General features: G+C 39.1%; 1 protein-coding gene across 2 annotated transcripts in view; it reads left to right on the forward strand.

The window, feature by feature from the left end:
• Nucleotides 1–9941, forward strand: part of DYRK1A (dual specificity tyrosine phosphorylation regulated kinase 1A) — an 88547-nt gene extending 78606 nt beyond the window's left edge. For both annotated transcript variants that reach the window (XM_065862079.2, XM_071811077.1), the window contains exons 7-12: nucleotides 1298–1584; nucleotides 3871–4017; nucleotides 4401–4541; nucleotides 4820–5126; nucleotides 5449–5573; nucleotides 6603–9941. In XM_065862079.2, coding sequence (XP_065718151.1) covers nucleotides 1298–1584; nucleotides 3871–4017; nucleotides 4401–4541; nucleotides 4820–5126; nucleotides 5449–5573; nucleotides 6603–7226 — 1631 coding nt within the window. In that variant the 3' untranslated portion in view covers nucleotides 7227–9941. The remainder of the gene's footprint in view (nucleotides 1–1297; nucleotides 1585–3870; nucleotides 4018–4400; nucleotides 4542–4819; nucleotides 5127–5448; nucleotides 5574–6602) is intronic.
• Nucleotides 9942–24576: the final 14635 nt, after the last annotated feature.

Genomic DNA, 24576 nt, shown 5'->3' on the forward strand with positions numbered 1-24576 from the left:
CTCTTTGAGCTCTGTGACAGTTGCAGGCGATACTAGCCGGCCAGTAGCATACTGGTAGTGACAGATCAGTTGGGTAGGAACTGTAACCAACTGTAGGAATTGGAATCGAGTGTAGGAGGACCATAAGGACATGAAATGGCTTTCATGGTGGGAGGATATTGGAAATATGGTAAAGATGAGAAAATACAAAAAGTCTAGACAATGATGTATTGCAAGAACTGGCATCAGGGTGGAAACAAACGGTATTGTTACAGGTAAGTTGTGAAGGAAACATAAAAAACTGGCTAATGATAACAGAGGAAAAAAAAATCCATAGGACACCAAGTAATGACCTTAACTGAAAGTCTGAATGCTCATTGTACTAATATTGCTTCAAGATTTCATTATGAAAGAAGGGGAGTGTGTTGCTTTCTATCTGAGGACTGAAGTATTTTTCCTGTTTCAGTTTTCTTTTACTTGTGGCAACCAACCTGAATGATTGACAGACTGGTAAACCCTGCTTACCTCTTAACAGAGTAATGTGATTAACTTTTCACCTGTTTCGTGAAACACGTTGCTTGGATGTGGACCGGATTGGTTGCTTTCATAAACTGAGATTATGCCTGATTTAAGCGAATACAAAGCCTTTGAGATATTAATTAGTTTTATTAATTAATCAGTTGAAGGCATAGCTTATAAACTGCAGTACTGTCTTACTACATTTTAAATGAATCTGGCATTCAGGTATTTTCTGTGTAAATTTAATGGAAATTCTTAATAAATAATTCAGTCTAAAGAGTGATCTCTGCTTTACTGTAGAAAATGTTGCTGTATGTATACTTTTTTTCCAGTTTGCTTGGATTCGAATACAGTTTTAGCTTTAGGAGAGTGGTGAAATGAACTCTCCCCTGAAAAAGATCAAGTGTTGTGACAAAGGTTGCGTTGCACACACTATGTACTACTTCTTCTGGTTTTGCTGACTTTTGTCTTTACTCATAAATGTGTTTGCCTTCGCGAATAGAGGAGTGATTGCGTATTTTGGAAAAAATGTATCTTTTAAATAATTTTTTGGTTAATATAGCTTTACTGAGGTACACTTGAAGATGCTTCAGATGTATAAAATGTTACTTGTACCCTAGGCATCGCAGCAATATCTGGAAATAGCCATAGATCTAGGGAAAAAAAAAAATACTGTATTATCTTTCTCACAAGTCAGCTTCCTACATATCAATTAAAATATTTAAGCATTGTGTTGTAATTAGTATTTAATATGTACCACACAGGATGTATGTTAATTATTTTCTTTCCCTTTTTAAAGTGCATTTGAAGCGCCACTTCATGTTCCGAAACCATCTCTGCTTAGTCTTTGAAATGCTGTCCTACAATCTATATGATCTGTTGCGGAACACCAACTTCAGAGGTGTCTCATTGAACCTGACACGAAAATTCGCACAGCAGATGTGCACTGCACTGCTTTTTCTGGCGACTCCTGAACTTAGTATCATTCACTGTGACCTAAAACCTGAGAATATTCTGCTCTGTAACCCCAAACGAAGTGCTATCAAGATTGTTGATTTTGGCAGTTCGTGTCAGCTGGGACAGAGGGTGAGTATTAGTGAAACTTCTAGTTATGCTACTGTTGGATACATACAAAAAATTTAATATGTTAAAGTCATAATACCTGGATAGCTGATTTAAACTTTATTAATGCTGACTTAAATAGTAACTAATTTTTACATAGAATGTTAGAGATCAGCAGTCCGTAGGAGCTTTAAACATGGATTTTAATGTCACAGCAGATGTAAGCTTCCATGATAGCAATAAACTTTCCATCTTTCTTTTCTCCTTGGTTATGTTTTTATGTTATGTTAATGCAGAATGCCTCAGCACTTGATTGTAGAAGTCTGCTGTGCTATTAAATAAAATACTCCTTTATTATTTACCCATTCCATATGGATTATGCTCTCCACTTTAGCGTGTCCTCTTTTGAGTGTGCCTTGGGAGTAAAAAGGTATTTGAAGGTTGAAACAGTGCATTAGGTTGTTCTTAAGGATACTGGTTATAGCTAACTCATTTTTACAAACACTTTGGCAACTGTGGAAAGAATTGAGTTTAGTGATGCTGTTCTATGTTTTTTTACATTTCCAGGACAGGTTTAGATTACTTTCTGTCAACAGTTCTTCAGATTAGGATAGATCTGTAGTATTAAATAGTTGTCAAAAAAATTGAAATTGTGTCCTGTTATTCATGTACTCTGAAGATGAGTGCATTTTTTATTTGAGCTGTTGGAATCTGTTGAACATAGTCTACTCAGCATAGCCAATTAGCTCTACATTTGCTTTAAGAAATGTTAAAATATATACATTAATTGTTAATGTATTAAGATCATAAATAATTCTGCTTGGATGCCAAAGCCTGTTTTCCTCAGGAAGAGCTTTGAATTGTATTCCTCAAGTGTTTGATTTATATTGACAGTTTGCTCAATGAAAAGTTTGTCACAATGTACTGTTCAGCCTACACCTTATAATCTAGTCCAAATAGACTCTTTCCCGGTTGAAATAATTGTATTTCACTGAGCAAATGGCCACTTCCATTCAGGGTACCTTTGCTTTAGTTGTTTGCCCTAGAAACAAATTGTTAGCTAGAGAGGTAAGGAAGACTTCTATAGATGGAAGTTAGACTTCAGTTTATTTGAAAAAAGGATTTTGAGCCTTCCCAGGTCAGTTGTGTACCTTTGGCAGTTTAATCTATATATTTGGGAGTGGTATCTTTTTCCTTTGAGAAAACTGGGTGCTAAAAACAACTAAACAACCAAAAAAACTCCCAAAAATGTGCAAAAGAGATGAAGTTTCGGAAGTATGACTAGCGATACTGCAGATGGGATCATTATGTTAATATGAAAAGAGTTAAGAAACTTTGTGGACTAACTTAAACAGAAGTTCCCCAGTTCTCTCTTGAGGAGTTGGGACTGACCAGCAGCACCTCGTTGCTTTTTACCATGATAAGTTTGGGAAGAGCAGGTGAGAGTGGTAAGACATATATTTAGACTTGCTAGAAACTAGAAACTAGTCTGTGTGGGGTGAAGGAAGACACCACGAGGTGAAATGAGATCTAGATTCTTCAGGTCAATAATAAGTTAATTGGGAGATGTTACGAAGCACAAATACTAAACCCCCATGTAATTCCTCATAAAAGTTAACTTAAGATGTCATAAGGAAGTACTAGTACCTTTGTGGAAAGTTCTGAATAAAATTGTGTGTTACTTAGAATATAAAGTACGGTATCGTTGGTTGTCATTTGGTTTTATTGGTTGGTTGTTGTGTGAGTTTGTGGTGGTGTGTGTTTGTTTTTGGAATATGTTTAAGCCAGTCTTCAGGTTTATAATCAAGATAGAATTTTCAGTCTTGTGAAATGAGCAGAATAGTTGGGAATGGAGGAGGTTATTTTTTCCTATGTGTTGTTTCATAGTTCCTGGAATCACCTGATGATTTAATTTCATTTCATCACATGATAATTGTGGCTTTTGATCTTTCACTATTGGTTTTGTCTGAAGAGTTCTGTGATTCTGATGTGGCTTGTCTGAGTTTTTCTTAAGGTGATACCAGACTAAAATTTTGTTGTAAAGTTATGCTCATCAACCTTAAAGTTTAAAATACTGTCATCATGAGTGAATCTGCATTTTTTTGCAAGAGAGTGTGAATACTAGTATTTTCTCAAGAATTAACATTTACATATTTTTATTAATATAATGTGTAAATACTTTTTAGTATCACTGACACCTGGGCTTTCCCTACACCAAAAATGTGTTTTGTTGTAGTTCTGTTTTGTAATACAGAGTCATAATAGTGTTCTTTGGATGCTGCGTATTACATTTAGATTCTTTTATTTCAGATATACCAATATATCCAGAGTCGTTTTTATCGATCACCAGAGGTGCTACTGGGAATGCCTTATGATCTTGCAATTGATATGTGGTCCCTTGGGTGTATTTTAGTTGAGATGCACACTGGAGAGCCCCTTTTTAGTGGGGCAAATGAGGTATGCAGCTATATTATGGTAGAAGTAATTTGATTATTTTATTTTATCACTTTTGTTAATTCTCTTCATTACTTTCATGTGTTTAATTGTAATGCATAAATTAGGGAAGTCAAGTAATTCTAAAATGATTAAACATCAGTGACAGCAGTGTCTTGTGTCAGACCTCTAAATTGCCTGTTAATAATTTTCCGTTTCTCTGTCCCCTCTTTTACTCCTTATTCACTAATTTGTTTTGTACAAATTGGATTTTTCTGAAACTTAACAGTTAATTCAGAACTTGTCTAGGTGGTTAATATTTGCTTCCCACATGACTGTAGAATGTCACTCTGTCACACTACTCAGCTGTCTACATGTCCTTCACAAATATTTTTTGTTTGGAACAGGTGGATCAAATGAATAAAATAGTGGAAGTTCTGGGGATACCACCTACCCACATCCTTGACCAAGCACCAAAAGCAAGAAAGTTCTTTGAGAAGTTGCCAGATGGCACTTGGAACTTGAAGAAGACCAAAGATGGAAAAAGGGTAGGTTACATAACTAGAATGTGAATATGGACTGTCTCTTTGAATAAATATACATAAAATGGTGAGATGCTGCTTTGTTTTACATCTTACCTTACTGAAAATGTAACTTTTTGTTGTTTATTATTGTTCCGTGTTGTAAAACAGATGGATTAAATACTGCTTTCCGTAGCATTGAATAGTTTCTTACTTCTTTACTTCCTTTTATGGCCTATTTAAACTACGCATGTCCAAGGCTTAATATACAACTTGTTTTTAAGCAATTTCTAACTTCCCAACAGGAATACAAACCACCCGGAACTCGTAAACTTCACAATATACTAGGAGTTGAAACAGGAGGACCAGGTGGACGTCGTGCTGGGGAATCGGGTCATACTGTAGCTGACTACTTGAAGTTCAAAGACCTCATCTTAAGGATGCTTGATTATGACCCTAAGACACGAATTCAACCTTATTATGCCCTGCAGCATAGTTTCTTTAAGAAAACAGCAGACGAAGGTACAAACACAAGTAACAGTGTGTCTACGAGTCCTGCCATGGAGCAGTCACAGTCTTCAGGAACCACCTCTAGTACATCTTCAAGCTCAGGTAAGTTTTTCTCATTAACTGCTAACAAAACTCTATTTCCTGATCTCATCACAGGAGTCTTTTGCAGATAAATATCCTCTTATTCTCTTTTTATTAAAAATGAATATGTCAGTTGTGCTCATCAAAACGACTATTTTAATCAGCTGGAACAGGTAGCTACTCCAACAAAAAACAGAGAGTAGATGAGGAAAAATGTGAGTGATTGTCAGAGGTCTTGTGTTTTTACCTTGAAGCAGTTTAAATATCTTCATGCTGTCATTGTTCTACTGGTGGCATTAAATTTTGTGTCTCTTTAGTTATTGTGCATGTTATGATTTTATAGGTGGATCTTCTGGAACAAGTAACAGTGGAAGGGCACGGTCAGACCCCACACACCAGCATCGACATAGTGGTGGACACTTCACTGCTGCTGTTCAAGCGATGGACTGTGAAACACACAGCCCACAGGTCTGCTTAAGAAGAGCTTTTCTCTGTTTGGTTTTTATGAATTTCCTGAGAGTATTAAATCCCTTTCATTTCACAACTGAAGGCATCAGAATTTGGTTTATTTTTTACCTCCAGCTCTTGTATAGCCCTTAGTATGTTAGGTCAGTTGCTTAGGCAGAAGTGCTGCAGGTAGCAGTAAAAATTTCCATCAGTTCTGCAGAGGTGAAGGTTTTGTATAATTAGCAATAAGTCAGGGGGAGCTGTCAGTGCTTCACCTCACATACGACATAAGTGTACACAGAACTATGAATCTTCAAACCTAGTGAAGAACCAACTTGCACTTCAGTGAACTCCTTCTGGAGTTCTTACTTCCATTTTATGGTGGTCAGGTACTTCAGCAACATTATCATTGGCTGAATTAGTGTTCAGTCAATGCTCCTTTTTGGAAAGAAGCAACAACTCATTTGTTAACCACAAATAATTCAGTAATACTTAGATTTTAGTACCAGGAAAAAAAAAAAAAATTCTCCTAAGTAGACAATGTAGTTTATGCAACAAATCGGTGGTGTGTAAATGGATCTTGCTGTTTTAGTAATCTTTAATCAGCTTTGTTCTTCCAGAGGTGTGGGTAGTCCTCCTCAAGTTCAAGATATGAACTGCAACATATTAATTTAACTCAGTATGCTACTTGCAGAGATGAGGGCCTTACTGTTCTAGGTGTTGCACAAATATTATGCTGTTTATTACTTACTATCATGTAAAGCTGCTTCTGTAATTTTGACAGTAAGGTCACATATTGGACTTACTTAAACTACTTGTTTGAAAAAAGCATCCAGAATGTGAACTCATTTTTCTTAAGGTATATTTAGAAAAGTGTGTTAGAAATGCTTCTTAACTACATGCTTACACTTTTAGAATAATTTTGCAACTGCAAGGTTTCGTTAAATTTTTTAAAGTTAGCATAAGCATTACTAATTTAATCTCTCTCATATGTTGCAAATGGATAGATTTGAGTATGCATTTTAAATTTTATTTTCCTTATTAACATAGGTTCGACAACAGTTTCCTCCTCCGATTGGTTGGTCAGCCACTGAAGCTCCTACACAGGTCACTGTTGAAAACCATCCAGTTCAAGAAACCACCTTCCATGTAGCCCCTCAACAACAGAATGCATTACATCATCATCACGGAAATAGCTCTCACCACCACCACCATCACCACCACCACCACCACCATCATGGACAGCAAGCCTTGGGTAGCCGGACCAGGCCGAGAGTCTACAATTCTCCAACAAACAGCTCCTCCACCCAGGATTCTATGGAGGTGGGCCACAGTCACCACTCCATGACATCCCTGTCTTCCTCAACTACTTCTTCCTCTACATCTTCCTCCTCTACTGGTAACCAAGGCAATCAGGCCTATCAGAACCGCCCAGTGGCTGCTAATACCTTGGACTTTGGACAAAATGGAGCTATGGACATGAATTTAACAGTCTACTCTAATCCGCGCCAAGAAACTGGCATAGCTGGACATCCGACGTACCAGTTTTCTGCTAATACAGGTCCTGCTCATTACATGACTGAAGGACACCTTGCGATGAGGCAAGGAATTGATAGAGAAGAGTCTCCCATGACAGGAGTTTGTGTTCAGCAAAGTCCTGTGGCTAGCTCGTGACTAAACTGAAACTAAGTTTGTTTCTTGTGTGTTTTTATAGAAGTGGTGTTTTTCCAAAAACAAAGTGCAAAGCTGCTTGAATCAGAAGGAGATAAACTTACTGAACCGCTACAGGAGGGCAAAGCTGACTATTTTTTTAAACTTGAAAAGATTGCAAAGGGACAATGAAGTTTTTTTTTGTTGGTTTTGGGTTTTTTTTGGTTGGATTTTTTTTTTAAGATCCGTGTCCGGACCCACCTTAACGGATAGCTTAGTGGTATTCACCTTTTGCTTCCCCCATTTTAACTTGCCACAACCTAGTCATAGTTTGGTTTTTTTGGGGAGGGTTTTTTTGGTCTCATTCAACAGGGGTTCTTGTTCAAATGTTAGTTGTAGTTGCAATCTAGTTTCTTTTTAAAGGCATTGCACATGATTTATAAAAAGGCCCTTTGAAGTTTTTGGGTGGGAGGGGAGTGAGTAATATATACTTTTTTTTTTTTTTTTTTTTTTTTTTAGTTCCCCAAACAAATATGGGCACAGAAATGCAGTACTGTAAGAAAGAGGGACCTTCAGATTACACAAATATATACTCTTCAGCTGTAAAAAGGGACGGTTGTAATGGAGTTTGTAAGGCACATTAAGCATGCTAAGTGGCGGTGATCAGAACTCTCCTTTTCTGAATCTACTGAGGATCAAAGCAGCAATTGTAATTGGATTCTGTGGGTCTCATATTTTGGAGACCACAGTCAGTTAGTATTGAAATATGACTGGTTTCATAACTGAGGTGCACTGAGAAGCAATCAACGGGTCGGTCCTGGCCAGTCCTGGGGAGGTCTAAGTGGTGGTCTTTGGGATAACCTTTGGCCTTATGGATTTGGACTCTTAAGTTAGAAGAGCCTACCATTTCAGATGCAATCACTTTTGGACATGCTTTTGCAGACAGTCCTTAATGCTGAAAACACAGAGAATGGGTAATTCAAGAGGCCTTTCTTTTAAAATAGACTTTTGTGACCCACTTATTGTAAGGTATTGCAAGGTCACTTTGCGTGTGTCATAAAGTTGACTTCCTTATTGGTTGAAGGTCACAGGAGTAGTGGTTTGCGTTTGATGGAAATAGCTACAACTGTGTCCCTTCCTGCTTTTTACTTTTTTCTTTTGCTTTTTCTCGGCACGTGGTTTCTCCACCATTACTTCTGCACAAAGACGTCTTCTGTTCATCCTGAACATTTTTAAAAATGCAGAATTTTATGTGACTGCTTTTTTGCCTCACAATTATGCTGTGAATTTTACAAAAATTTATTTTCTTTTTGATAATTTATTGTACCAAAGCTGTTTTTATAGCACATAGATGTCTGTAACCAATAATGTAGCAGTTCTGCACTTTGACACAAGGTGTAACTAGACCATTTTTAAATGTCAGTTGAAAATTATGGCTGTACTATTGCTTAAACAAAACTGGAACTGTTGTTGAATTCATAGCCAATACATTTACAGCAATCTGTGTACTGAACATAATAGATCGACATCTACTTCGAGACTATAACATCTGTTACATTCTAGATGTGTTCAGGCTTCTGAAGGTAAAAGGGACACTAGATCCAGAAGCTATGAAACCAGCAGTTGATTCTTGTATTCCTTATTAACATAATTGTAAACTTGAAGGCAAGACCTTGATTGCATGAACAGGTCCAAAATAATAGTCTGAGTAAAGCAAAACACTCACATGAGACCTGAGGTTAGCAGGCTGTATTTAATAGGTGCCTAATTTTGGGGTAATGCTGCCTTAATATAACACAGTCAGCTTGGCAGTTGCAAAATTTATGGGCCCATTCAGAGATGTATTTGTGTGAAAAGTAAAAGCTCTGTGAAACACATGTGAAAGAATGAGGGTAATTCATTGATTGCCCGTCCCAGATTAGTGTTGTTTGCCCATTATATACTACAGAAGCAGTGATCTACCTCTGCCAGTAAACCCTTTTAAAAGTTAATTTAGCAGGAAATTCAGAGTTCATATTGGTCAATTCTGTGTGGCTAAATCATTTTTTCAAACTAAAACGTGGAATTTTTTATACTTAGAGTGGCGGCACAGCATCTGACTACCATGTAAATGGGAGTGAATATTTGGGATTGCCATTATTTTGTAAATCATGATTTTTTTTTTCAATCAAGTGATCCATATTCCTTCTGTATTGACACATCAACCCTGTGGATGAAAGTGGGTTTTTTTGTTTTGGTTTGATTCTGGTTGTTTTTTGTTTTTGTTTTTTCAGTAATTCGGAAAAGTTTACAGGATTTGGAAGGCTGTCACCTCAGAAACAGGATGCTGAGTTTAGCATTATAAAAAGGAATCCAGTACTTACTGCTGTCTAGGAATATAAGGGTAATATGAAATCTGGGTAATTCTTGTGTGCACGGGTTGCCACACCTTAGCAAGCGCCAAAAAACATAGCAGTTAAAGAAAAATATCTACACAAAGAAGAAATCATAAAATCCAGTGCTTCTGCATACTGTGTTATGTTACAGTCCAGTTTTGTGTGCTTTACTACACAGTTTGGTTACAGGACTTCTGTGCATTGTAAACATAAACAGCATGGAAAAGGTTAAATACCTGTGTTCAGATTGTAAGATCTAGTCCGGACTTGCTGTGTATATTGTAACGTTAAATGAAAAGACAAGCCCTTTGTATTATAGTCATGCAGTCTTATGTATGATAAACAGTTGAATAATTTGTCCTCAGACTCTTTACTGTGCTTTTTAAAAAAGAGTAATTTAAGAAAAAATGTAAACATAGTAAATCTTCCTATGCAATTAACCTACTCCAAGCCATGGTATGGTAGGTATCAGTATACTATAATATGTAAATATCAGATACATTGAAACAGACTTAAAAATATGAAAGTAAAAGTTGGAGGCATAACAGATAATTTTGAGTTTTTAATTGAAACAGCAAGGTATACAAATCATTGGTGTATGAACACAGCTCTGCTTCATTCTGATGGACTGTGCTTGTAGTTTGAGTTCTTCATATTATCATCTGTTAGTTTGAATGTTCTTATATGCGCTGCAGCTTTCTACCTATTACAGACTAGCTGGTTTTAAGGCCAGAAGTGACTACGGTAATGAAATAACCTGACTGGCATGCTGTTTCCCCTAGAACTCAATCTAGTTGCTTCTGCATCATTAAGTCCCTATCTTTTGGGTGCAGTAGAACATACTTTTGAAAAAGATAGCTGATTTTCCTGTAGATTCTTCAAGTGGGAGGATTTTTTTCCGTGTCTCTTGAGTGATTCACCTAGTTTATTTTCCATACTCTTGGTCCTCCTTCAGTTTTAGGACTGTTTACTTACAGCCGCTGGCCATCAGATAGCTGGCTGCCTATTAGAATAATGAATAACTACTCTAGTTTTGAACTGTTTCACTTTATCCACGTAAAAATATGTTAACTTCAATAACCTGTGTAGATGGAGTTCCTTAAATCTCTAACTGTAAAGCTTTTATGGCTCTTCTGAAACTTCAGATGTTTTAAAATCCATTCTAAAGTGTGGACATAAGAACTGCATACAGCATCTGATAGTAATGTCAGTATTGCTGTGTGCGTGTAGTATGTGCAGGTACATTCTTGAACCTTTCAGTTTATATCTTCGCTTGTTTGTTTATACCTCCAAGGATCGCATTTTTAAATCTTTCAGTCTCAGTTATTTGCATTAAAGATTGTAAATTTAGATGGTTATCCATCATGATTCCTAAGTCCTTTTCAGAACTGCTGCTCTTCCAGGATGTAGTCTTCCATCCTGTAAGTATAATGATGTCTGAATGGGACTGGTTTACAGAAGGGTTGGATTCACCTATAGATGTGACTTGTCTTCATTGTTTATCACTCTACCATCATTATTTTCATTAAACCATCGATGTGCTTATATTTTATTCTTGGAAACTGAAAAATCTTAAATACCTGTGAAGATAACTCATGTTGGAACCCATCAGAAACATCCTTTTATAATGAGGAGGTAACTTAAAACGCTAGTCTTCTGAAACAGAGTGGTGAATATGTTGTGTTGACTTATAGAACAAATATATTTCAATAAGACTATTATATGGAACTTCTGAATAGTATGGAAGTATCTTTCTAGTCTAAATTACACAACTAACTGACTGCAAGTACAGTTCTTGCTGAGTGTTGATCTCATGAAGGTAGTTTGTGTGTGATCCAACATGACTTTGGCAAGTGATGTATTTTACTTTGAGGGATGGATATTAGAATTGCACTGTCAAGCAAAGAAAGACCTTGCCAAATTTTAGTTTTCTGTTATATATCCCTGGTTTTCTGGGGTTCTACAGAAGCAACCTTATGTTGAGAAGTTTGCAATTGATATTTATTTGTCCACCTCATAATGACAGTTGGACTATTTTTTTCCTTATCGATTAAGATACCTTGTTTTTATTTCAACAGTTATCCATACTAGCCCTGTCAAATATATATGATCTGCCTAGACCTGAGAGAATTTGCACTTTCTGTTGTTGATTATGTTTTATGCCAGATGTTACGGAGCATCACAGAGTTCAGTCACGAGATGATCACTGTGGCCGTCCTTGAGGTGAAGGTGATACACTTTAGGAGAAAGTGATACACTTCATAAGCCAGACAAAGGCTGCAATTAGAATTTTAAACTTCAGGCCCTTCTGATGAATGGCAAAGAGAAAATGTAATTCACTTTAAGCAGTGTTCATAGGTTCTAGAGGGAAAGGGAGGATAGAAGATTTAGAAGAGGACAAGGGTTGGAATTGAAAGGATTTTCTGTGTGTGTGGTAGTCTAACCAATGTGAATAATAGAGGGAGGGGAGAGAAATACCCTTAGCTGGTGTGGAATTGTGCAGACATTAACTGAAAATGAGACTAAGGGATTTTTTGGTGTGGTCCTGGTCCTAGGAGAGCATGTGAGGGAAGCCAAATAAAAAACTTAATGCCTGTGTTGAATGAGGCGTAACAGTTCTACTCTGAGTGGAAAATATGTTTTTCACAGAAGGCTGGATTCCAGTAAATGAAGTGAGATATCTATAAAGTAGCTGCATATTTTGGTTCAAGATAGATTTGAATCCAGATTCTTTTTATCAAGTGCAAAGAATTGGGTCAAATCGGGAAGTTTGCTAGAGAGCAGGAATTAGAGTTGGGATGATTGTGTTGTAATTTAAAAAGGCTAAATTGAAGACCGAGGATCTGATTTCTGACAGCATCAGACTGGTAGCAGCAGCACTAATGGTTAGAGTAGATTGACAGCATGTAGGCAACTGAAGGGATTTTAATTTATTTACTAACTAGGGCTGAGACATGTAGATTAAAATGGGCTAGAAGCAGAGCCTAGTGAGACCTTACAAGAAGCAAATCACAGTAGATGTTATAAATGGAGTTTTAGAACTATAGGAATAAAAAAGGAAAAACCCAAGCAATGTGTGTTAGTGATCATCAATTAAAATTTGTACATGTGTTCAGTAGGATGAGAACGGAAGTGAGGCTGACCAAAAAATTGTTGCCATGGAGTAGAAAAGGCAGAGGATCTATATGTCCTAAAAGATGTTCTATTGGGGATCTGCCTTAGGTCCTCAATCCTAAGACAGGATGCCCTCTGTTTCACAACAAACAAGGTTTCCTCAGCAACAGTGAAAAGTATTGCAGAAAGATACCAATAAACAGTGTTACAGGTAAAAGCTGCTAAACCTCAAATAGAAAACTGACATCTAAGGAAAACAACCTCAGTATTTTTAGTGTAAATAACGAAAAAGCATCAGCTATTTTTTTAAAATTAAGGCTAGTTATTTCCTTACTGGTAAGACAGAACTACCTTTGTTGCAAAAACGTAATAAATCCTTCCAGGAAGAGTATATGGACTACATTTGGCGTTCTAAACCGAATTCTAATCATCCTGAAGAGCAGGTGCATCCAGGGCTGGGCAGGTTGGTCTGAATCTCAGTACTGAGAAACCCGCACGTAGATGATGCTCTTTGGACAACGGGATGTCACATGGCTTTAGGTAAACAAGGCAATGCAATTAAACTTCCTGCGTAGTACACTGGAATTTTCTTCTCTTTCCTGTATGCCTTCACAAGAGGCGTTTGTCATCTCTGGTAAGTCGTGCAGTCCTGCTCTTGCTCTCAAAGTGCTCCACTGGAACAGCTTCAACAGGAATTTCTGCTTCCCACTTCTGCAAACTCCAGCATCCTGGAATGCAATTGTTATCATGTCTTGGCGTATGTTTTGGTTATAAGGGCATGCTATTTTCTAGAGCACTGCATTTTACATGTGAAATTCAGTTTAAAGCTGTTCAGTTAACACAGTACAAAAATGTTTTGCTTCCGTCATGGTTTTGCACGCAAACGGACAAATCTCATGGAATTTTGTACTGTAAGGGAGTCTTGCAGCATCTCCTGGGAACATGTTGGTCTTCAGTATAGATGCTTTTATAATACGTGCAATGTTCTCTTGAATACATTAGCCATTTGGATGCTTTGTTGCCGCAACCTCCTGGTAGTGTCTCATGAAAACTTTCTGGGAAGACACTGTTTTGCCAGTGGAGCAACAGATGAGCAGCTTTACTCCTGCTAGAAAAAAACCCTAAGTCTAAAGGATTGCTTAATTTTTTAAAATCATGTATGCATTGCTGTTTACAATTTGTGCTGATATCAACATTTTAATTCAAAGTATTTATTTGTTAAAGGATATTGAAAGTTGGTATGTTTGCAGGACACTCTTAACATGTTTGCATTGCATATTTTCATGAATCTGTGTAGTGTCAGCCACTTCTCACTGCTTAAAGCAAGGGTATGGCAGTTGCATATAATTCTGAAGATGTGGCTTGGTAGCTTGCTTTTGGATTTTTCAAAAAGAACTTGGGTTTCCTACTGCTATATTGACTTTCTGCAGTGAGCATGTAAAGAAATTTGACTTAATTTTCAAGGCAATCCATAGATCGATGTCTAAAAAAATTACTATGAGATGGGGAAAAAGTTAAAAACGTTGCTTCTTAAATCCAGTTTTATGTGATTATCACAGAAATGAGTCCTCCTGAGCACTAGTTTATGAATATTTTGCAAAATCTCATCGATTTTAAGAATTTATTGAAACTTCAGATCTATGGGGATTCCATGTGGTTTGGAGTAATAACAAGAACAGCAGCATAGATATGCCAGTAGAAATTAATAACCAAATAACCAACCTCCTGTAGGTCTCCCCGTGAAGAAGGTGGAGGAGATTAATGTGACAGATCTTGACTGTCAAAAGGCAATTAGTTGGTTAGTGACTGGAAAATAATGTATGAAAAAATAAAAGCTGAGCTTGTTTATTCTGAAGAAACTAATTGAAGATGTCAAGCAGAAAACCTCTCCTCCCAGACTACCTTCTTCAAGATTTCTCTTCCCCTTGCCAGCAGAATAGGTCTGTCTCTCACGGACCACTTGTTCAAAGCCTCCCTCTTCCTTCAGATTTTCCTGCCAACTTGTAGCTCATCCAGGACTCCCTTCACAACTCCTTCCAGCATAAAATGTCAAAAGTTGGCAGATGGGAGTTAATAATTTTGAGACTACGAAGATGATGATGGAGTTTTCTTTACCTAAAGCAGGCAGAAAGTCCTTGAGCAGAGCACATTCTGAGCTATTCTGTGTTTTCAACATTGAGAGACCTTGGAGTCAGGAATAAGCTGAGGGAATTTGGTTTTCAAAGCTTCAGTCTCATCTCCCAAGACGCGGCTGGCACAGTTTCGTACCAGTGGGATTCCTCCTCTTTGCTGCAATGTACCAGAGCACTCATGCATTTTTATTTTCATCTGAATTGGCCTCCTTCCTGTATAAAATGTTTGCCTTGTGTATGAGGAAATGCCGTCACTTTTTTGTACGCTGTTCATATTTCTTCCAAGAAAAATGCTGTATATAAGTTTATTCTATGCTGGAGTAACCCACTTTATTGTACTCCTCTCCATGTATGCCATATCACATCAGTCTGGTAGCTTCAGTACACAGAGCTAATACCTGTTTGTGAAGGGGCATTTTCTCTATCAACAAAATACGCTACAGGCTGAACCGTGACAGTGGCAGTGCCTTGAGATTAGGTGTGTCCACAGAGGTCACTTTAATACAGTGACAGCCTGAAGGTTTGTGTCCTGATATAACCTCAATGACCTGGGAAGACAAATGCAGAAATCTCAGTAGGCAGAGCTTTGAAAATCAGAAATGTAATATTCAGAGTTCTTTCATGGGGACAAAGAGAGTTGCTTGTCTGAAGAAAAACATAGTAACTTCGGCTAAAGTAATTTTAATACCCTTTTCATTTTCAATAGGAACCGTAGTTCATTCCCCTCTTCATAAACAATAGTATCATTGGCCTTTTCGCCCCCCAGAAGTTCCCATCCTTTCTCCTTGCTGCTCATTCTCGTGCCCTTCCCTACTTTCTACTCCGACCCTTGCACCCACTTGCCTACACTTTTTTGCTTTTTTCTCCTTTTCCCATCTTTCAGCCTTTTTCCCCCCTCACCTTTGCTTTCCCTGCCTTTTCTGTGTCTTTTCCCTACTGTTCTCACTTCTTTTCCCTGCTTTCCTCTGCTGCTTTGCCAGTCTACTTTTCACTGTATTCCTTTCCTTTCCTGCTTTTTCCCGCCTTTTCACAGCTTTTCCTGCCTCGTCCATGCTTGTCTTCCCTGCTTTTGTTTTCCTGCCTGTTCTTCCTGCCATGCTTTCCCCACTTGCCTTCCTCCCCCCACCCTCTTCAATACTTCTCAGGTCTGTCAACCCCCTCTCCTGCTTTTCCACATCTTTTCCTCCTTGTTGCTCCTCTCGCTTCCTCTTGGGTCCGTCAGGTTCAAGCCTTCTCTTATTTTTGGTGCTTTCCGATCTTTTCCCAGCTTTGACTCTTTCCCCTTGCTTTGACTTCTGTGCTTTTACATTATTTTCCCAGATTTTCAGGCTGTTTCTTTCCTCCTGCCTTCTTTTCATTGCTCTTCACTATGCTGACTTCTTTTCACTGCCTCTTTCTCCTACTCATTTTCCCTGCCTGTATTTCACACTTCCTTTTCCACTGTTCCTTTTAGTTGCTTTCCTCCTTCGTTTACCTTTCACTGTTTGTTGTTGGTGTTTTTTTTTTTTCCCCCATTGTCTTGCCTTTCTTTCTAATGTTTTTCTGTTCTATTTCCCCTTCCTTTTCAATGCTTTCTGTCTTTTCCCCTTCTTTCTGCCCCCTCTCTCCTCAGCCCCCATCACCTCCCCTCCCACCCCTCCATTCTTTTCCATGCTTTTCAGGTGTCCTCTTCTTTCTCACATCAATGCCTTTCAGGTTTCTTCTCCCTTCCCCACTTTGTTTCAAATGTTTTTCATGTCTATTTCACCCCCTGTTTTCTGGTCAACTGTTTTTCCATCCCCTCCCTGCTTTGACTTCCCCTCAAGCTTTCCAGGTCTTTTTTCCTCTTTCCCATTCTTTTGGTGCTTTCCCATTCTTTTAACTGTTGGACCTCTTTTCCCTGCATTGATTTCTTTCCCATTCTTTTCTTGTTTCTTCCTTGCTTGGAGTTCTTTTCCCTCCCTCCCTCCCCCTGCCTCTTGCTTGCTTTTTGATTTCCTGGTCTGTCATCCATGTCCTGTCCATGCGTCCATCCTGTCACATGTGCCCCCCCCCGCTTCCCCTTGTATTCATTTAATTGCTTTTCACTGTTTTAAATGATTTTCACTGCTTTTTATGTCTCTATGTTCCCCATGTTCTCTTGTTTTCCTTACTTATTTGACAACCTTTGGCATCCTTTCCCATCTTTTCTCTCTTTTGACTTGTTTTCACTGCTTTTGCGGTCTTCTCTGGCCTTTCCCCTACTTTTTCAGATCTCTTTTTTACCTTGCTTGTCTTGGCTTTATATTTTACCTGCTTTTCTGAGCTTTTCTGACTTCTCCCTTCTTACCTTTCCCTTCCCTTTACCTCCTTGTCCTTTCCCTGCTTTTCAGGGATTTTCTTTCCCTACCCCCCTGCCACTTATTTCCCTACCCCCACTTTCATCTCCTTTTCCCTGCTTTTCAGAGACTTTTCCTTGTTTTCCCCACTTTTCATGAGCTTGACTGTTTTTTTTCCTCTGTTTTTCCCTCCTTGTAATCTTCTTGCTTTTCTGTCCTTCTCTTTTCTTTCCTTCCTTTCCTTGCTTTTATTCCTGCCCTCTCCCTGCTTTTCAGGGCTTACAGACTTTTCAGGTTTCTCTGCTTTTCTCTTCTGTTTTCCATACTTTTTCCGTCCTTTCCCCTGCTTCTGCTTGCCACACCATTGACTTCACTGATTTTTCACGTATTTCCTTTCTTTCCACCCTCCTCACAGATTATTGCTACTTGATCTTTCCCTGCTTTTCTTGCTTGTGCTTCTTTTCCCCCTCTCTTCAGTGCTTGTTACTGGTTTTGACTTATTTTCACTACTTTACAGATCTTTTCCTCCTCCCCCAACTTCTTTTCCCTGGTTTCATTTCTTTTTACTGCTTCCCAGGTCTTTTGAGTTCTTTTCCCTTTTTCTCCCCACCCCCACTTCCCTTTCATTCTTTTCCCTGTTTTTCCCTTCTCTTCAGTTGTCTATTTTCCATTGCTTTTTACTACTTTGACTATTTTTCACGACCTTTCAGCTCTTTTAAATTCTTTTCCCTTCCTTTCCCTGCTAGTTGTTGCTTTGACTTCTACTGACTGCTCTTCTGGGGTTTTTTTATCTCCTTCCTGCTTCTTTTTCCCACTTTTCATTGTTTTGACTCTTTTCCCAGCCTTTTGCTTCTCTTTTTTTCCCCTCCTTTGGCATCTTTTCCTGGCTTGATTTCTTTTCCCAACCTTTCCCTGTTTTACTTTCCCCCTTCTCCCTGCTTTCCACTGCGCTGACTTCTACATTTCAGGTTTTTCCTTCTTTTCCCTTCTCTCCTTTCCCTGCTTGCCACTGCTTTGACTTTTGTTGCTTGTCAGTGCTTTGACACTTTTTTGCTGCTTTTCCATGCTTTGACTTCTTGTGACTGCTTTCAGGTCTTTTCCTGCTTCCACTCCACTACCCTGCACTGTTTGCCTTGCTGTCCTCCCCGTTTGCTGTGTTGACTTCTTTTCCCTGGTAGTAATGACTGATTCCTTTTCACGGCTTTTCAAGTCTCCCTGTTCCCCTTCTTTTCCCTGTTTGTCACTGCTTTGACCTCCTTTCACTGCTTTTCTGGTCTTCCCCCTGCTCTTTTCCTCCTTTCCCTGTTTTCCCTCCTCTTCTTTCCCTGCTTTTCAGCCTTTTCACTGCTTTGACTTTTTTCAACTGTCTGTTTTTTTTCCTTACTCATTATTGCTTTGACTTCTTTCCACTTTTTGCTTTTTTATTTCCCCTCCTTCTCCATTCACTTCACTTTTCGACCTTTTTGCTGTTTTTTAGATATTTTCTCTTTTCCCTCCTTTTCTTTGCTGCCCTTCCCTGCTTGCCCTTCCCTGTTTTTCACTGCTTCTCCCTGCTTTTGGCTGCTTTTCCCTGCTTTCACTTTATGTGCCCCTTTTTGCTACTTTTTAAGTGTGTTTTGTTTTGTTCCCCCTCCTTTCTCTGCTTTTCCCTTTCCTGCTTTTCAGTGCTTTATCTTCTTTAGGCTCATTTCCTGGTCTGTGGTTTTTCTTGCTTATCACTGCTTTGGCTACTTGTCCTTGCTTTTCATGTCTTGTGACATCTTTTTCCCCCACTTCCCTTCTTTTCTCTGTTTTTTTCTTCTTACGTACTTTTCGCTATTTTGAGTGCTTTTTGCTGCTTTCACTGTCTTGCTGCTTTTCAGGTCTTCCCCTCATCCCCCTCTTTTCCTTCTCTTCCCTTGCTCTCTTTTTCCCCACTTTGGCTTCTTATCTCTGTTTTCCAGGTCTTTTAACTCATCCCCCCACTCTTCCCTTCTTTTCCCTCCCTGTTTTTCATTCCCCCTTCTCCTGTTTCCCTTCTCCCTTCCTCTGTCTTTCCTCATCTCCCTCTTACTCCTCCTTCCACTTCCTCTTTCCCTCCCTGCTTTTTGCTGCTTTTTCCTGCTTTGACTCCATGTTGCTAATTCTCACATCTTGTCCTTTCCCCTCTGATTTTCCCTTCTGTGCTTCTTCCTGTTCTCCCATGATTTTCATGGCTTTGACTTTTTTTTTTTTCTGCGCTTTGGCTTTTTTCGCCCCTTCTTTTCCTTTCCTTCTTTGCCTTTCTCTTCTGCTCCCCACTTCTCCCTACCTTTTTTGCAGTTTTCCTCACCTTTTCAATGCTTGTCTAAGACATGCACTGCTTTGATTTTGCTGCCTTTCAGCTCTGCCTTTTCCTCCTTTCCACTACTTTACTTTCTTTTCACTTTCTTCCTCTCTTTCCCCTTTTCACCTTTTCCTTCCGTCCTTTCCTCGCTTTCTTACAGATCTCCTCTCCTCATCAGCATTCCAGTCAACCTCTCTAATTGGCTTCAGCACATGGAAAAGGTAATAAAATACATCTAAAAGCGTATGGACAAAAATAAAGTGCTGATTATCATGGAAACATCCTTTTTTACTTTGTTACTTTGATACCTCAAACCTATTGCGACGTTTTTATCTCCAGTTAAATCCATTCCAACCACTTGACTGTAGTATGGAGTTGATCCCGTCAAGAGTCAGAATGCATGCTGTAGTTTGCTGATACAATATAATGGTGATGTTTATACGTAGAGGCTTGCAGATGGATGTACAGGGGAGAAAAAAACCTGATATAACAAATGAACCAATTGATCCTTAAATGAATCATGCAGCTGAGATTTGAGAGATGTGGTATTCTAATCTTGCATGTCCGTAAAGGTTCAAGGAGAGACTCCCATACCCACCATAGGGGTATCTCTTCTTTCATGTGATTTCAGAATAGACAAAGAGGTGAAAGAAAAAGAAAAAAGAAGCCCCGTGCACCTCATCTCTTAAAATTACCTTATCGAGCACTAAGGATTCAAGATTTGTCTGGACAAGCAGAGAATCCAAAAGGAGGAGCAGCGTTTAGGTTTCTGGCTTTGAAGCATTTCCTAGAAAAGGATTAAGGATTAAGGCCACTTGTACAAAAGTGTGATGTGAAATGGGTGTGCAGTATGTTCTGTTAAGATGAAAAAACAGAAGGGTGGCGCAAGGCAAAGAAGTAAGAACTCAAGTTGGGAGTTAACGTGGGGGTCTTGGTGGCTGTGAAGACAGGGAAGATGTCCAAGCATTCTCCACAGCAGCACTTTGTGCTTTTGAATGTCTTGATCACAGGCAAAATGGTGCAGATGGCTGGAGGTGGCTCTGCAGAATTTATGTGCTTCTCACAGATTTATCTCTATGGGAACTAAGGACATGTACCAGTTTTACATTGGTGTGGCTTCATTTCATGAGTAGTTACCAGCAACTTTCATTTTCGCCGCTTTTTCTATAAGTGCAGTAGGCGTGCAAATTATTAGTTAAAGAATATAATAATACAATGGTAGTAAGAAATCCTTTCAGACACACTGAAAAGTTAATGTCATGCTATTTGACTATCATCACAATATTATCATGAACTATTTGATTGCTAGTATTTGTAGAAACCATGTTATGACAGTATTTGAGTGTCACAAAGTATTTGTAATAGAGCTAATGTTATGTTCTCGGTTTTCTAATTTCTTTGGGGGAAAGGCAGGAGAAAAACATTAACCTAAGGCTTCTAGGTATATTTTACAACAAACTGCAAAAACCAGAAGTAATGAAACATCCAGAAGATATACTTGTTTCTACATTTTTTTAAATGTCTTTTTTGTTTGTTTTTTAGGAATCAGAGGATCAATATAAACATGATATAGGCCTTAAGTGATACTAGTTACAGTTTGAAAGCAAACACTTGAATATAAACCATACAGTTAAAGGAAGAAGAATGAGAGAGATGGAACAAGGAAAACTGGAGTTAGTACAAAGAAGTAAAGAAGCAACCTGAAAGGGACGAAAATTATAGCATAATTTGTTTTTTAAAAGTAGAGAACGCTATTGGGAGAGTAATAAGTCACACCGCAAGAAAAAGAAAATTTGAAACAGGATGCAGCAGAAAAGAAGACAAAGACGTTCAAAGTAGAATAATTGTATGTGAAGGAACATCAGTGGCAAAGTACAGCGGAGAAGGTCTCTTAGAGAACCTGTTTCCACCTTAATTCCTGAGACTCATTTATTTATTTATTAACTTAGTCTTTGGGAAAAAAAAGAGCAAAGAATAAAGGGAAAAGGGCAGAAAAGTATTGACTTTATTCAACCTTCTACCATTTCTCCTGTCTATTTTTTGTCACCTAAAGAAAGCAAAAGGGGTGAGAGAGGTTTGTCAATAAGACTGTTGTGTTTAAAACAGAAGATGGCAGGGGCATGGGCTTAAACTCTGCCAGGGGAAATTTAGGCTGGATATTAGCAAGAAATTCTTTCCAGAGATAGTGATCATTGGAATGGCCTGCCCAGGGAGGTGGTGGACTCACCGTCCCTGAAGGTTTTTAAACTGAGATTGGACATGGCACTTAGTGCCATGATCTAGTAAATGGACTGGAGTTTGATCAAGGGTTGGACTTGACGATCTCTGAGGTCTTTTCCAACCCAGTCGATTCTGTGATTTCCAACCTATGGATGCCTGGAAACTGGTATACTTTCAAGTCTGTGAAGTTAATAATGGGAAGCAAGTCTGTTGTCACTAGGTTGAAATTTGCTTTTTCTAGGCTACAGAAAGTACAAGGAACTGGAGTGAAGTATGATAGGAAATGTGAACTCAGAACCTGGCCACTGTGTTTTTTGGTACGTGAGATGGAAACATGAGATGAATTTGAGTACTTCAGCTTTAATTCTTGAAATATAATCATTTGTTGATTAAGTTTCATTGTATTTGGTTTAACTGGAAGTGAGCACTGCCAAGTGGTGGTTGAATTTTTACACTAGCTTTTTGCCCTTGAAGTTCAGATTTATAATCTGAGTTACTAGTAAATTATACTGGAGAAGCCTGTCATGTTTCCAGTCAACATTTATATATACTACAATGCTATCTTGCATTTTTTTCTTATACTATATCTACCAGTGAAGCATCAAGACCCTGACAAAATGAGTTATTTAGGTACATTTGTAAGATTATCTTAAAGATAGTTTTCATGCATATGATTTGACAGTGCAAGAGAGTATTTGTTCAAATTGGGGTTTATGGTTGTGTCTGATTAGTACTTTCTGCCTTCTGGCATCCTCCCTTAGTACCAGTCTTTCAAAGAAAAGTGCAAATTCTGGTAGAACATATAGCACTTATGAGAGACATAAAGAGATCATCTAGAATTTTATGGTCCATAACCCATGTAGAGAAATCACAATATCTTACACTAGCTTGGAAGATCTGAGGCAGCCTAGGAATTAAGGAGATTTAAAGTGGAGTCAGCCTTACCCCTACCCCTGCCTTTCTTTTCTACCAATGTGATGCATCACAGAATTTCATTCTTTGCCTCTTTGGTCTTGCCTCTTTGACAATATCTCATCTCTGAGGAGGACGAGGTATTTTCCATTATAAGGTGAGTGTTCACACAAGTTGAGCAAATAGTTCAACAAATGTCCATAAGACTTCATTTCTGGAAGCACCTTTGGAATGAAGCTTAATTGCTTCTGTGTTCAGGAGGAGCAGACACATTAAGTGGCCTCAACTAATCTAAAACAAATTTTCTGCTCTGATGTAACAAGTCATTATTGAAAAGGTTTTTGGTATTTACACATTTCTGATTATTCTGATGATTTTATGTATGCTATATCACTCATTAAGGTCTTTTGGCATCTATGGTAAATCCATTTTGGTTTATCTTTCTTTCATCTTTTTGTGACCTCAGGTGAACATATCTGGTCTCGATCTTTCTGAAAATGAATCTGCCTCTTCACTATTTCTTCCTGGCCCCACTATTGCTGATAAAAGCCAGGATGCTGTTGGTCTTCTTGGCCACCTGGGCACACTGCTGGCTCATGTTCAGCTGCTGTTGACCAATACCGCTGGGTCTCTTTCCACCAACCAGCTTTCCAGCCACTTTTCCCTGAGCCTGTAGTGCTGCCTGGGGTTGTTGTGACCCAAGTCCAGGACCCTGCACTTGGCCTTGTTGAACCTCATACAATTGGCCTCAGCCAATACCCTCTGTATCTGCCCTCCAGCAGATCAACACTCCCACCCAACTGGGTGGCATCTCCAAACTTACTGAGGGTACACTCGATCCCCTTGTCCAGATCATTGATAAAGAGATTAAACAGAACTGGCCCCAATACTGAGCTCTGGGGAACATGACTGGCCACTGACTGGATTCAACCCAATTCACCACGAGTCTTTGGGCTCAGCCCTCCAGCCAGTTCTTTACTCAGTGAAGAGTACCCCTGTCCAAACCATGAGCTGCCAGTTTCTCCAGGAGAATGCTGTGGGAATCAGTGTCAAAGGCTTTACTGAAGTCTAGGCAGACAACATCCACAGCCTTTCCATCATCCATTAAGTGGGTCACCTTGTCAGAGAAAGAGATCAGGTCAGTCAAGCAATACCTACCTTTTATAAACCCATGCTGACTGGGCCTGATCATCTGCTTGTCCTGTACACACCACATGATGGCACTGACCTGCTCCATAGCCTTCCCTGGCATGGAGGTCACACTGACAAGCCTGTAGTTCCCAAGATCCTCCTTTCAGCCCTTCTGGTAGACAGGTGCCACATTTGCCAACCTCCAGTCAACTGGGACCTCCCTGGTTAACCAAATCTGCTGATAAATGACTGAACGTGGCTTGATGAGCATCTCTGCCAGCTCCCTCAGTACCCTTGGATGGATTCCTTCTGGCGCCATAGACTTGTACATGTCTAAGTGGTATAGTAGGTCACTAACTGGTTCCCTGTGGAGTATGGGGGCTTCACTCTGCTCCCCATCCCTGTCTTCCAGCTCAAGGGCTGGGTACCTGGAGAAAGGGAATAGGATGATTCCTCCACCATCTGTGTAGCTCTGGCTGCATACAGAAGATACATGAGCACACACATAAATAGTTTCTACTCTTGAAGAGGTGCTCCATGGGAGGCTGGGGGCAGAGAGAGATAATAGGACTCTATTTTAGAGGACGGAAGTTACTGGAATGCAAAGGAAAGCAATAACAATATTTGAAGTGACAAGCAAAAGGTCCTGGATTAGGACCTGTGTCCTTACAAGACATTTGGAAAGAGGGTGATGAACACAATGGCAAATCCCATAAGGGACTTGGGTTGGTAAATGTGGGCAAAGTGCATGAAAGCTGTGAGAAACTTGAGAGGCACCTTACCAAACTGGGGAATTCACTGAATGGCATGTGGCCTGCAGTTGGATATCTGGAGCTCAGAGAAAAGGTCTAGGGGGAAGGACTTGGAGAGGAGTGAGAAGAAAGGATG

The sequence above is a fragment of the Patagioenas fasciata genome, chromosome 1 (assembly GCF_037038585.1).
Source record: "Patagioenas fasciata isolate bPatFas1 chromosome 1, bPatFas1.hap1, whole genome shotgun sequence".
Lineage (NCBI taxonomy): Eukaryota > Metazoa > Chordata > Aves > Columbiformes > Columbidae > Patagioenas > Patagioenas fasciata.